Source organism: Agelaius phoeniceus, chromosome 2, assembly GCF_051311805.1.
Source record: "Agelaius phoeniceus isolate bAgePho1 chromosome 2, bAgePho1.hap1, whole genome shotgun sequence".
In the NCBI taxonomy this organism is placed as follows: Eukaryota; Metazoa; Chordata; class Aves; order Passeriformes; family Icteridae; genus Agelaius; species Agelaius phoeniceus.
The window spans coordinates 40,959,836-40,974,758 of NC_135266.1; the positions used below are offsets into that span (position 1 = coordinate 40,959,836).

The 14,923-nt window shown below is 39.1% G+C and overlaps 1 protein-coding gene across 1 annotated transcript in view; it reads right to left on the reverse strand.

Annotated features, from left to right (window-relative positions):
* Positions 1 to 832: 832 nt before the first annotated feature.
* The window catches only part of IPO5 (importin 5), a 44,672-nt gene continuing 30,581 nt past the window's right edge, over positions 833 to 14,923 (reverse strand). Inside the window, exons 22-26 of the mRNA XM_054627733.2 lie at positions 12,150 to 12,272; positions 11,354 to 11,573; positions 8,326 to 8,554; positions 6,726 to 6,867; positions 833 to 4,153 (exon numbers count right to left, since the gene is read on the reverse strand). Coding sequence (XP_054483708.1) covers positions 4,067 to 4,153; positions 6,726 to 6,867; positions 8,326 to 8,554; positions 11,354 to 11,573; positions 12,150 to 12,272 — 801 coding nt within the window. The 3' untranslated portion in view covers positions 833 to 4,066. The remainder of the gene's footprint in view (positions 4,154 to 6,725; positions 6,868 to 8,325; positions 8,555 to 11,353; positions 11,574 to 12,149; positions 12,273 to 14,923) is intronic.

Consider the following 14,923-nt stretch of genomic DNA (forward strand, 5'->3'; position numbering starts at 1 on the left):
GCTTCTCTACCAGGTAATTAAAAAGATCAGATTTAATTCAGTGAGCAAAATCTGTGAACTTGTGACAAATGTAAAGACCAAACATTTAGGCCTTGTGGGCTGTGAGGAACAAGATATAACCTTTGAAAAGCAAATACTCTGATACAAAAAAGTGGTTGAAAACTCCAGAGACAAACTCGGATTTCAACTGGAATAACTGTACTGTGGCTGAGGTAAGCATTTAGTATTCAAAGACAGGAAACACAGCTTTCATGTTCTGAGTATGCCTCCATTCCTCATTTCTCTTTTGCTTCAGAGAAGATGCTGTAGAAGCCTTTTCCTGAACAAATCCCATGACTTCTATTCAATATTGAGCCCATACCCCTAAGTCTCAACAGAGGTTAAGCTGTCTTGAGAGATGTTCTTCCTTGAAGCAACACAAACATCTTCCTGATAACCAACAGGGGAAAGGACCTGTACTAGACAGACACTTATATCCTGTTTATTGCTTCTTGGAAGACCACAAATACATTTCTTAGAATTTAAGGTACCATTGAGCCCCATGAAAGGAAGTAGCATTTTCTAAGTTAGCAAAGGAAAAGCAAACCAAATGACTGAATAGCAAAGGATAAGGCTCTTCCACAAAGTTGCCCAACAAAATACTTCAAAGCTGTGAAAACACATGGCAAGTACTTGACTTTTGTATTATTTTTAATAACACCCTCATTGTATTTTGAAGACTCAGTGTATGTGTGCACCCCTACAGATACCACTAAGGGAAAAACAAAGCTCCAGTTCAAGAGCCTGAGACAGCTGCATAGCCAATACAGACAAGCACACACAGAGTCAATAGGAAATTCACCTTCCTTAATTCTTTATTTCATCAAAAATTCCAACTGTGCAACACGTCTTACTCTCATGCATGTACTTCATACATGAGACTGACAGATCTAGATGTGTAGAGAACAGACAACATTTGGCATAACAACAACTGTTCTATGCTGGGGAATACCAGCCCTTGCTGGTACAGCAACACTTTGAAATCTCTGCAGGGAAAAAAGGAGTGACAGAATACCTCAGCAGTACACAAACCCCATGTTGTAAGCATGAAGGCTACAAGTCACTTTCTTACATAGATTTGGCACAGATTCTCTGGGGGATCTTGTAGACAAAGCCAGGTAAAGGAGACTTGACATTCATCTGCATTATTATGTCATGACCAACCTAGAGCTGCAAACACAAAGCAAGTAGCTTCACTTTCAGAACAGTAAGAAGGGGTGAGGGCTTAGGTGGAAACTCACCCACATTCAGGGAGATGAGCTACTTTTGAAAGCTGTGCTCATGAATGCTAGTTACTCTCATATGCTTATTAAACAGGCTAATGGAACTCCAGTCCTGGAACACCTGCATGGTGTTCTCCAGTTGTGCTTTTGTTTCTGAGTGCAACTTTGAGCACTTTTGTGTGGATGTCTAGGGTGGATTTGGTACCTCTTTGTTCAGGCAGAGTGAAACACTGCTATTGTTTGCAGTGCTCTTCACGCCACACTAGGTACATCTCTCAACCCCATGCAACAGCTGAGCAGTTTGTTAAAGAAAGATTGGAGTTCTACCCAGGAAAAGTGGTTGAATCAAAACTACCTTTCCCATATCAGTACCACAGTTTAAGATTACTTGGGCTCCTTCATAAAGATGTCACTTTAAAATATATAGCTGCAGCTAAAGCTACTGTTCTACTACTATACTTTCTTTGGGCAACAGTACTTAAGTGCAATGAAGAACAGGAAGAGTTGACTGCTTAAAAATTCTGTATTAAGGAACCAGAAAAGCCAATATAAGTGATCCAGACAGCTTTTAAATTGGTAGAAAGGGAGTGTAGTTTTTAAAGCTTGTGCAAATTGAGAAAATGTCACGGAAGCTTTTGGATTAACCCTGACAAGTTCAGTGGGGACAGGCAAGAGGAGATCTCCAGGTAGGACCCAGAGCCAACCTACCTGTCAGGCTGACAGCGATTCACTGGGTGCCCTTTTCTTTGATCAAATGATTAACAGGGTAAAAGAAGTAACTGCACAAAGAAGCTCTGTGCTGGCTCTAGCACACAGAGCAGCCCCATCCCCTGGTTCTATTTGTTCTCAGTTACTTTAACTAAAAGGAAGGCAAGAGGATTACAGCTGGTCCATTAGGAGAGCAATTCAAATGCTGCTTATGTTACAGAGAGCCAAAGCTGACACTGTTTCTGGGAAATGCCAAATGTGCTACGATTCTCACCACACAGTCCAAAGAAAGGGGAAAAAAATCTAAGCTTTGAGATCTGAGAAAAAGTACAAAAGGTTTGCTGCAGGGCAAAATTTACATGTTTTAGACTGAGGAGAAATTGAAATAACAAATACCTAAAAAACAAACCCCACAAAGAAGAAAGATGATAGAGTATAGCAAAATTGTTAGGACCAGTGCTTGAGATAACTGACGTGTCTTACTAGTTCTCTCACAGCACTGGTATCCAATCCTTAGCATTCAACTTCCAGATGCATGAATGCTTGAACTTCTGTAAATAAGAGATTACCAATACTGAACTAAATGAAAACTGGAACAGCACTTTGTTGCACTATTTCAGCTGCCTCTAAACAAACTACATTGTCAAGTTCTATGGTTAAGGCAGTTTGTCTCACAAACCTTTGGGTATAATTGTTCTGGGCTGGTTTTGGTACACCTCATTCTTAACCTTCTTTTCTGAAACACTTTCAAAGGCAAAACTAAGTTTATTCTTTAGTATGAGAGGCATTTATTACATGTAAAGTTCTACCTTTTCTTATTATAAAGGAAGAAAACTTACACTCTCTTTGTGAGAAGATCTGTTTCAAGAGACAATTGAGATCAACTTGAAGAACACTTCAGTAAGAACTTAAGTTTTTAAAGATCAATGCATATATTAACAGCTTTGAAGTAACAGAGTGGGAAAACCTCACTCACCTTTGATAGAAATCAGGTAATCTATGCCTATGTTTGCTGGTAGATGATGTATTGCTCTTGAAGTACCAGAAAAGACCTGAGAAGGTTTTTTTGATTCTTTCAGGTCAGGCTGTCAACTGCATGATTGCTTTAAATGAAACACAGGCTACTACAACAGGTTTGCTCCCTACCCGATCACGTTGCACATCTGCAGCTGGTACAACACTACATTTTATAAGTTAAGAAATGCAACTGCATCTGAACATGAAAAACATTTTAAAGTCAAGATATGTATATTTACTGTCACACAAGGAATGCCATTAAGTTTCCATTCTACACACTCAAGTGAAAAATTTGTTAAAAAGTCAAGAAACAAAAAAGCATAAAATCTGTAATAGGCAACAATATACAAAGTTTCTTATATAAAATCGTGACTTGTATAGTTTGTTATTTTCATCTTTTCACAAGAGAAAATTAAAAGAACCACACATCACTGAACTTCTACACAAGCTTCTTGTGTTTCAATGTCATTTATTGAGGAGTGAATGAGATACTGTCAGACATGCCAAAGAGACTTCACATTCAAGGGCTGGAAGCTGAACAGCTTTCCTCATTGAGTCACTGTACAAGTTGTTTTTGGGAATCGAAAGTGCAATCAATGAGGTCTTCATGCTCGATTTTCGTCTTCAGTTTTTCATCTTTTGATCTACTACCTTGTTGGGCAGAAGGACACTTTCTACCCTACAAAGACTCACACTCCAATTCATACAATTAACACTAGATGTAGAGAAACGTTTATCTGTTATAACGTACATCTACTGCTGAAGGTCTTATGTCTAATGAGAAAATTCAACTTGTTTCCCTTTCACCATCATATGGATGGCTGATACCGTTAGAAAAATACTCTTCAGTGCTATTGTAGGGTTTACAGGAAACTTCTTTCATGTTGTGGGATAGAAACCGATTTAAACACCGTTCTGAAAGAATGCTTCTTCCTGCTGCCACTGCCTGGAGGTTGCAGAAGAATGGCCTACACGCACTACAGTTCTGGTTTTACTCAGAAAAGAAACAAAAGAAACCTAAACAATAGGGTAAACGTTTATTTGGAGTTAGTTTTCTTGCAGATGATAATTAAGGCCCTTCAAGCAGAGTTCAGGAGCTCCTGTATGGCTGCCTGTTGATCTGCATTGAGCTGTGATATGCATTCTGTCCACAGTCCTCCGGATGTCTAGAAAAAAAATGAGAAGGTGTCTTTATGCAGGCTGAAAGTGTCCAAGGCACATCCTAAACTTTGCTATTTTACAAAGCTCAGCTTATTCCTGTAATATACATGCCAAAGAGACTGAAATCTTCAGGGGTACACAGTGCTACACAGGTTCACCTTGAGATGCTCCAAAAGGCTGAACAGCAGCAGAATAATTGATTTGGGACTCCTGGGAACTCCCTGTAACAACTGTGTGGGTTAACAAATGACACTCATGTCTGTGTCAACCACAGCTAAAGCATTTGATGGTTTTGCAATGAAGTTAAAAGACCAATGTTCAGGCAAAACTGAATCATGCTTCTTCCACATGAGTGTTTTGGGCACTGGTGCAGCAGTAATACACTCAGAGCTTCAAGGTGAGCTCTGGGATTAAAGCACGATGTGCTACATGAGGGTGTGCAAAATTCTGCTGCCAACATAGGGCGTGGCTCTGTAGTGAAAGGAAAGGTCAATTACTTCCCAGAGAGAACTGCACAGCATCTGTCTGGGTAAATGTAAACCCTTCATCTGTGCCAGCACAGCCCTCAGCTGAGACATTAGCTTTTAAAGTCACCATCAGTAAGGTCTGTTCTAATGGTGCCAGAAAGTGCTGAATACTAATCAAGATTGAGGAAAAAGTAGTTATTCACTTATCAAGAGAAACTGGAAGCAATTAGCACCCTGCTTTCTTTAGGATAATGACAGGGAAAAAAATTCCAGGTGACTGACTTTAGGTCTTTAGATTGGCTTTTGCAATAACTGTATAATTTAAGTAAAATTTAAAAATAGTTTAATTTATATTTGTTATATTTTACATTCAGCACTATTATAACGCTCTTTACTCAAAATTTAAAGTTAAAAAAAAAAGGATTCAAAAAATAAAAAATAAATGCTCTCAAATGTAAATTTGTGGGTTTAGTTTTAAATACCATTAGGCATTTTAGACTCTTTATGTATGATGAAATATTGTAGAATTAAATGCACTCTTCCAGCATTTCTGATGCATATTTAAATTGATACTTTCCACTGAAATATTTCTGGCCTGACAATACCTAAGCAAAGAAGTTTAAACTCAATTCCAATAATGACTATGTTGATCATGTTAGACACTGGCAGTGAAACAGCTTACTGAGATAATTAAAAAAAAAGTCTCCTGGAATCTGGGAAGCAGGAGCTTGTTAGCAACTCCACAACCTTGAAAATTCCTATCATAGTATAAGACTCTTACAGTTAGTAAGAGTATAAAATTCTTACAGCTTTACTAAAGTTAAAATACTATGTATGAAGAGAAATAGGATTGGTACCACTGTGCTAAACTGTATTTTTTAAAAGACATGACTTTGAGGATTATATTTTTCTCCTCAGTCCAAAGGTAAATCATTCAGCCAATGCTGAAGGTCTTATCTCACATTAAAGTTTCTATCAATCCCGGCCAGAACCAGACATTGTTGTAAACAACTCATCTATACATGTATGTGCCACTGTAGTGTTAAAATAAAAACCTTGATGATTTGAGGTAAACTGAACAAATGCATTAGGTAAACCCTAATACAAAGGTGCATTCCTAGACTTTGAGTACTAACAGCAAGGATTTGTATCTGTCAGGCAGAATTTAGAGCAGTCACTTACACTACTTGCACTCTGAAACTTGCTCAATTTCCTTCACTTTATGCCTTCAGAATTTTAACAACTTTTCCTACTAGACAGAATGGATATCTCAGGCTGACACACTCATACAGGTGAATCAGTTCCAATGTCAAGTGTTTCTAAAATTCTTGAACCTAAATTTTGCCAAAGCAGGTCAGGTAGAAAGATAATAATTGAAGATCAGCTGCATAAAATCCTCCATGCTTTTTTATGAGCAAGAAGCTTGCCAGGCACCTTTCTCTCATTAGTACTACATCCACCCAACAACATTTGGCCCTGGAGCAGATCTGCACTATCTGAGCACTATCACTTACAGCACTGTAGAGGAGCACTGTTTAAGTACCTGGACATCCCCATCATCATTAAGTGACTCATTATGGCATAAAGGATGTGAACCTTACAGCAGTTCCCCAAAGGCAGGGAAAACATCAAACAGCCACCTATATTTGCACAGGACTGAAAAGGGCAGTAGTAAAATAACTTGTGGTTTGCACTTGCTCTCTAACAAAGAACCCAAGCTGCTGCTTGGGTCACCACAGGGTGCTGGTAACCCTTCACAAGAATCACATCTTGGATCAAATCCTGCAGTACAGTTCACTGATAAAAGGACATGCAGATTTCTCTCCAGATTCTAATTTCTGACTCAGAAAAAAAACCCCACAGAAACTAATACTGGCTCACATATTAACCATCTCGCTGCAGGAAGGTTAGTTACAGTTATTTTAGTCAAGTGCAAATGTCACCAAGTTTTATCATGAATCATTCAAGGAACATCAAAGGATCTCCAAGATCACTGGTTGAACCCTTATTCTCTAAGGAGATAAGGCTCTCAAAACTGGTTTAACAGTTTAGCTCCTTCTGCAAGCAGACTCTAAATGTTCCCTTTCTACTTAAGCAAGCATTTATTTACCTGCACTTGGCGGACAACGTTAGCCAGCCGCTTGGTGCACGGATCTTCGTGTTTGATAGCTTCGTGGATTTCACCATCCGCAATTATCCCCAGTATTCTGGGAAGATTGGAATTGTTGGGACCCAGGACAATTGGGTTATTGCTGTTACAAAAGACATATTGCAAAGGAATTAATGTTCATCTAAAACTAATATAAACACTTTACACATAAGTGAAGTGATTTTGAATGATCTTATTCTGAAGCTGTGAAGCTGCTTATTTAGGTTTATGTTTCACACAGCTGAATAAGTATGCACAGCTTTGTTGCCTGCTGACAGCATGTTCCCCCTTCTGTTAATATTTAACCTGATTCTTTACTCAGCCTAAACTTTATCAGGAAGAAGTTCTGAACTTTACAGAATGGCTGAGTTCCATGCAGATGGAACTGTAAATAGTGTGACAGAAATACCCTGCCTAAAAGGACTTGTTCCTCTCTCTGGTGCCTCTCGGGATGTTGTGTTACTGGCGTCAGGAACGTCGCTAACTTCAGCTCTCTGCCAGCACTCTCCATGACACAGCAAGCAAGCAGTTCTGCTCCCTCTTTCCCAGCCAAATGCTGGAGTGGAGGAGTATTAGCAATCAGGAATCTGTGTGGAACACATGATCTACTTCCAGCCCTGCCACCTACCATTGCTGGAATGCAGAGGCTGTGAATGTAGGACTGGCAGAGCTCCAGAGAAGGAGGTAGCCAGGCAGAGCCACCTGCACAGACGTGGGTACAGAAGTGAGCTGCTACTGCAATTCTCAATTTCTATGTTCCTGTTCACATGCACCTGGCAGCCCTATTATGGTGTCTCTCATCTGTATCTCACTGCTCTATAATCAATCGAGGGACCTCAGTTGCAATTTTGGGACTCTGCCTTAATAAAGCACCCAGAGATACAAGGTATTCACAAAATACAAAAGACTGTAAGAAATCTAAGTTATTTCTCTTATATTTTTCTCCTAAGATGTAATACAGTGCCAGCCAGAATGTGCTCACTACATAACACCTCAGAGGCTACCTTTTTTCACTCATTTATGAAGCGCATCACACTAGAATAACTGTTTACTTTTTTCTTTCATTTTACCTGCACAAACCCAAAGAATAAACTGTGGGATAAGATGCTTTCAATGATAGCTGAAATAATTATTAAGGGAGATAGCACTGTACAATGAATTTTTTCCATATTATTTCTCTGCTTTATACTTCACTTTGTTGGAAAGCAAAAGGGTGCAAAAACCTGATCAGCTACTGGTCCTGATACGTAAGCAGAGTATCAAAAAGTTTTCCTGAAATTTTCTGTAAAAGTTTTCTGCAGATCCTTTGTCATCATAGATATATAAAGCAGCCAGGATTTTTTTTCCAGCCGTACAGACACTATTTAGGACAAGAACAGTAACTGTTTAAAAAAGCAGCAATAACATCAGGCAAGGCTCAGTTCTGATTGATAATTTCTAATTATCTTCTCTAAACCATATGTAGATTAACCTCATAGTTTCTCAGTTTTGGAAGAAGAGGGCAAGGAAAGAGAATGTAAACAGGCCTACTTTCTGCATTAGTGTGAAGACTTTGCCTTACCTCTCAAGTAAGTCACACAGATAATTGAAAGTATGAACAGCTTCTTCTTTGTCTTCATGAAGTGGAAGCCATGATAACCAGTGTGGAAGGACTTCTTCAACATTTATACAGTCAGGCTTGAACTTCATTATCTTTCCTATTGCTGAAATGCAGTTTTCTGTTGCATTCACATTCTCTTTGGCTTTGGCATCTGGTGACTGAATGACTCTCACCAGCAATGGAAGTGCCTCTAATTGTTAAAAACACAAGAATAAAGTTTAACTGCACAATCACGCTATACTTTATTATTATCACACATCTGTATATAAAATATGTATGGATGTACATATACACACCTCCCACCACTAAAAGGTGCCCTAGGAAAAGGTCATAGGAGTAATCTCACCTGGTGAATCAGCTTGGCATAGCTAGGATCATAAAAATCAAGGAAATCTTTCAATGGAAGAAATATGCCATTTTTTTTCCTAGGTTAATAGCAATTATATTTTTTTAAACAGTCATGTGGGTAACCACACACACCCTTTTAAATGAACATTAATGTCACATTTTTAGCTCCTAGTGTCCATGCAGGCTTCCAAGCACGCTACATGCAAGCAGGAACAATTGTCCTTGTGTTCTTCTGCTAAAAATAAAATACTAAAGCTGTGAAATTCTCCATCAGCACAGTAAGCAGGTTATGGAATTGTACAGAAAGCACACTTCAAAATAACTCTAATTACTGAGGAAGAGTAAGATCTCTCACTTCTGAATTTTGGTGAGTAAGTAGAAGCTTTGCAGTTAAATAATGCACAATCCACTTTCCGTATTAAGTCCACTGCATTAGATTTTTGAAGAATTAAGCAGCTATGGAAAAGCTGTTAAACATTACAGAACTACAGAAACATCAGACCTGCTAGCTTATGTATACTGAATGCAGGATAATGATGCTGGGTTATTCTCCACAGCAGAGTTTGTTTCAGAGAGGTCTACAATGTTCAGGACAACTGAGTCTGCATTTTATACCTCAGGTTTTCATGGCTGCTGAAGCTAAATCTCATCTCATCTGTATCCCACTCAGTAATACTAATGAATGACTCTGTAGGTATGTGTGTTCTTGCAACTGTAAAATTAGGAGGGCATCAAAATGAATCAGCATAATTTTCTCCCTACAGCCTACCAGACAAGTTTTCATCTTGTCTATAAAACAGATGCATTCTCACATAGATACTGTGTTAGATAAACCTTAAAAAAGCCTTTTGACAGTGGAAGACCCATCTTCTACAATGTTAAGCTTTTCTCCAAGGACTGACTGCTCTGACATCTGGCACCAGCCAGTTTTGAGGCCACTGATGTGGCTTAGGAAGAAATCCATGCAGTTGATTGATACAATTTTCACAGAGAACAGCTAATTATATTCTTCCACCAACATAACAGAAGCAACCTTGCCAGCTGCATCAATTGTAACCTTGTACCCCTGTCGAGAAAGTGACTTGTTTTGCTGTAGTTCCCTTCCATCCTATTTCTTTGCCCTTTACAAAATCTGGTTCTCTTGATGTTTGTTTCATCAGGTAACTCACATGCCATTTACAAGTTCTTCCTATATTCCTGGACAATTTTAACTGACTGCCAAAAATGCTTATATCAATACTTCTGCTTTTTCTGAAGAGTATTTACATACTCTTCAAACTTGCAAAAGAACAATATGCCAGTGCTGTATATCACCCAGTAAAGTTACTGGGTAAGTTAACTAAGTAAGTTACAAATAAAAGCCCACAGACATGATGTTTTTCAGAGATATAGCAAAACCTCTGGGGTAGATAATGTCTCATGACATGGATTTGTTTCTAATCACAGCACATCTTCATCTATTAAAATAAATCATAAAGTTCTTTCATGTATGCACAAAAGGATTTGGATTACTTTTGAGGTGTCTGCTAATAAACTGTATACTGTAAAGGTGAAAGTATATTTTATCCAAAATTCAACTTAAGGAGAAGCCAGGTGCCTGGGCATAATCAAGGATTATTTGTTCAAGTACAAAGAGAAGGATCAAAGATTTTACAAAGTTTAAGTAGGGTAAGATAAAGTGTAATTAATGAAAAATAAAATTAGACTTCATCAGATGCTAAAAAGCTCAAAAAATTTCAAAATCAGAACTGTCTAGACAATTCTAATTTTTCATGCTCTTAATGATTCATTGCAAGACTTCCCACATTGCTTTTCCTTTTTCTTTTTAAAAAGACACCTTACCCTGATTGTTATCATGTAACAGTTACATTAACAATGAAAATTACAACCCTGATTGATGTAGGCAAGACTTGTGTCAATCCCTATCAGATGATTCTTATTTTCTTAATTCAGCTTTCATTTAATATTCATGCAAAATACATATTTTAAACACATACTATAGATTTTCTTAAAAAAAAAAAGGAAAAAAAAAACCTTTCATAAGGGGTGCTACTTAGTGTGCAAAATTAACTTTGGTGACTGGCAAGAAGAGTGCAAGCAGACAATAATTTCTTTAAATTTAAGATGAATTTGAAGATTCAGAGAAATTTGAAACATTTAGAAAGATAGCAGACAAAGTGTTTCTGATAAGTACTCTCATACTCTTTCACTTCTTTACAGAAATCAGGCTCCTTTTTATACAGTCAGAAAGCAGAGAGCCACACAAGTCGTACTGTAGGCTATTCCTTAATATATGTCTCTTGTGTAGTTTTTCCAGACATCCAAAGGCATTTGCATTAATATGTAACCACATCAATATTACTAGAAAGCATCTATGAGACAGCTGTGTATCAACAAGATGGTTTTTATGAAATTAACATTTGCATGCCAGATGATATTTTAAAAAAGAGTATGTAAATCAAGTTTGCTAAGCAGTCAGTGCTGCAACAGGAATGCCACTAAACAGAACAATAAAAGCCTGAGGAACTGAGGCACTTTATCACTCAATCCATCACCAGCCTACGGCACAGGTAGTAGTGGCAATGTGCTGCCCTGCACACCCCAAGGTGAGCCATTTCCACGTGTCCCTCGGCGCCAGTACCTGGGCAGACGGGCCGGTAGCTGTCCCCGCCGAACTGCGCGATCACTCCCACTCCGTAGGCAGCGGCCTGCCGCACCTCGGGGCTGCTGTCACACACCGCCTCCAGCATGGGCCGCAGGAAGTACTCGGCGTACTTGAAGGAGGAGGGGCTGCAGTGCTCCACCACATCGTCAAAAATGCACAGCCCCCACTGCCGGTCCGGCCACGGCCGATGCGGGCACTGCGGCACAAACAGCCAACAGCTCAGACACCCTGAATTCTTGTACAGCCAATGAGCACATCAACAACAGTCACAGGAGCAGTGGTCTAATACTTTTGTTAAAATCTTCATGGGTTAAATACAATCCTAAAACCATGTAATTTGCAGTAGTGATATTCCAGCAATACCATGAACAAAACAAAATCCAGGTGTTCGTCTTTGCACCTCTGTTTCACACTCCATTACATGTATCAGTCTCAATTTTTCTCCATGAGCCTGCAACACTTTTTTGTCCCTCCTATGGATATCCATTTTTGAGATACTGGACAGTGTCAAGGAAATTAAATTTCTGAAAACAGCTGTGTGTGTCAGTGATCCTGGATCTTTGAGACACAGATTTTAAGTAGCACAGCAACGACCCTGCTCAGAAAGCACAGGGTAACAACTTCATCCTCGATCTAGAATAAACCTTCTATTTTGTAAAACAGTAATTGCTACATTCTATCTACCAAGTTCTCTAAGACTTCAGCATGGAAGGCATATTAACCCATCAGAAAAAATAATTATGTTTAAATTAAAGGAAAACAAAGTACTTACAATTAGGTTGACAATTAGTGGAAGTAACCTTTCAAACCATGGCAGTACCTTCTCCTTGTAACTACTGAATATTGAGTGCAAAATATCCGACACTTTAGTCAAAATATAAACATCACTGTCATCCTGAAAGGAAAAGGATACAATTCACATGAAGACTAACAATCTGTAAGAGAGTGGAAGTCACATGAAGTGCTAAGTGTCTAAACTAATGGAAAAAAGTTGATTTATGACTTTTTTGGTAAAACCTTTTTTTTAAAGTTCAATAATTTTCAATTCTTTGTCTAATTGCAGAGTGATAGAAAAACAAAATGGTTTGGGTTGGAAGGCGCCTTAAAAATCATCTAGTTCCAAACCCCCTGCCATGGGTAGGGACACATCCCAGCAGGCAGGGACACTTCCCACTAGAGCAGGTTGCTCAGAGCTCCATCCAACCTGGCCCTGATTGTTCCCAGGAATGGGACATCCACATCCTTCTCTAGGCAACATGTTCCAGTATCTTGAGGGACATCACTTGTTACTGTCATGTCAATACTGAGGCACCGAATTGAATTTTTTTAACATGGCCATTCAGTCAATTTCTTATCTGCTGAATTAATCAAATACAGATCTCCTCAAATTAGTGACAAGGATGTTGGGTGGGACCCTCTTAAAGGCCTTACAGAAGACAGATGATATCAGTTGCTCCTTAGTCATCAACACAGTCACTCCATCACAGAACCCACTAAATTAATCAGGCATGATTCGCATTTTGGAAGCTATATCAGCATCTCTAATCACCTCCCCATCTTCCACAGCTGCCAGGACAATGTGTTCAAAGATTGTACTGGGCACAAAGTGAGACTGACTCACTGGTAGTTCCAGGAGTCCTCCTTTTCACCCTTAAAAATGTAAGTTGATTGCTAGAACTCGGTTGCCTAGGACTTGCACGTTTGTTTCCGGGACAGAAAAATCAGATCAAGACAAAACTGTCTTGTGCAAATTTGCTGCTTCAATGGGTTCCCTTTACAGAAGGCAATAAGGCCTTTTTCCTCTTCTGTACCCTATGGATATCCTAAGAAACTTTTGTGGAAAAGGAAATGGATAATTGCCTTTTTGATAAAAGATTGTGGCAAAAATGTAACAAATATTATTCTCCTCCTCTTGTTCAAATTTTTCACCTTGCCCAGTTAATATAACTAACTGGTCAAATAAGGAGCCTTACCTCAGAGCTATCAATTCAAGTTATATCTACAGGTGAGGATTATTCCCTGGACATACTTATGCTGGGAAAACTCTTAACTTTCTTTTACAGTGACTTCTATTGTACTCAGTATGGTCCTTTTAACCAGTTTAATGGGCAGGGAAAACAGTACAGCTAGTTTCTGGTCCCTAGTGACCTTCACCTTTCTCACCTTCTGGTGACAAACTAGTAACTATTTCTTGTGCAACAGGCAGCTTCCCACAACTGGCTATTTAAACCCTTCCTAGCGAGCCAATTTCTGCATCATCAAGGCACAGCTCAAGCAGGAGCCCTGGCACATGCACACAATGACATTAAGAGGTAGAGAACTGCTCCAGCCCACTACAAGGTCCACCTAGCCTGGTACTGCCTGTTAACCAACAGCTGATAACAGAGGCCTGGGGAAGAGAGTGTAACACTTGCTTGGTGTACGCCTTCCACTCCATACCAAATCAGCCATTTAGTTACTGCTGAAGTGAGGGCTGGATCTGAAACTACTGTTTGAATAACTTTCATGACTTCTGTGCTTCTTCTGTTTCTGCTGCCTTGAGGTAAGGGCTACATGAACATACTCTGAGACCAAAGGTATATATTCAAATGTTACTTATTTGTTAATTCCGTCCATATGGCAAGTGGTGTCCTCATCCCACACCTCCTTTCACAGGGTAATGCAGACAAGCCTTTCTCCAGACTTTACAGAACAATCAGCAAACATTAGAACATTTTTTAAAATGCCTTGCAACTCTGTTGCAGAGTAGGGACTCAGCTTTTCTGAAACTGCTGCCTGCTTGCATTTTTCTAAGTACAGAGTGACACAGAGGAAATAAAAGGGTCTTGGAGGCAACAAAAATATATCCTCTTGAATGCTAGCCTAATTCTAAAAAGCCTAAAAAGAGGGTCAAGAACCACACTGTTATTTAAGACAGTATTTACATATGGGTATGATTTCTGGAGTCTAAATCCAGGTTAAACTCATGTGATCAAGCTTCATACCTGCATTGTGCAGCAAAAAAATGTCTTAGTTCTTAAATTTACTGAGTATCCTTTGTGTCGTGTTATAAGCAGCAGCAGCAGCCATTCATTATTACTCTCTCTCCATACTAATAATGATTTAATAAAATTATTGTATCTCTTCTACAATCACCTCCACTTTAAACTATTAACTCACTTTGGTACCCTAGTGTATAAGTTGTTAAGTAGTCACTTTGGTATTCCCTCATAAGCAAACACATGATGGCAGCTGTTTATCCTGTTGTCCTTTTCTGGTTTTGGGCTATTCTTTTTGAGACAGGCTCCTGACATGACACACCAGATGTCTTGGGATCAGAGGTATAGAGGCCCAAGGTTAAGAGCCACCCAGCTTGCAAGGCTCAAAGAAAAAGCAAGTCAGCAAGGCTAGACCTAAGGGATGAGCTCATTGCAGTCTAGAACTTCCTCACTGGGGCAAGAGAAGGGGCAGGCATTGATTTCTTCTCTCTGGTGACCAGTGACAGGACCAAAAGGAACTGCCTTAAGATGTGTCAGGAAAGGTTCTGGTTGGGTATTAGAAAAAGGT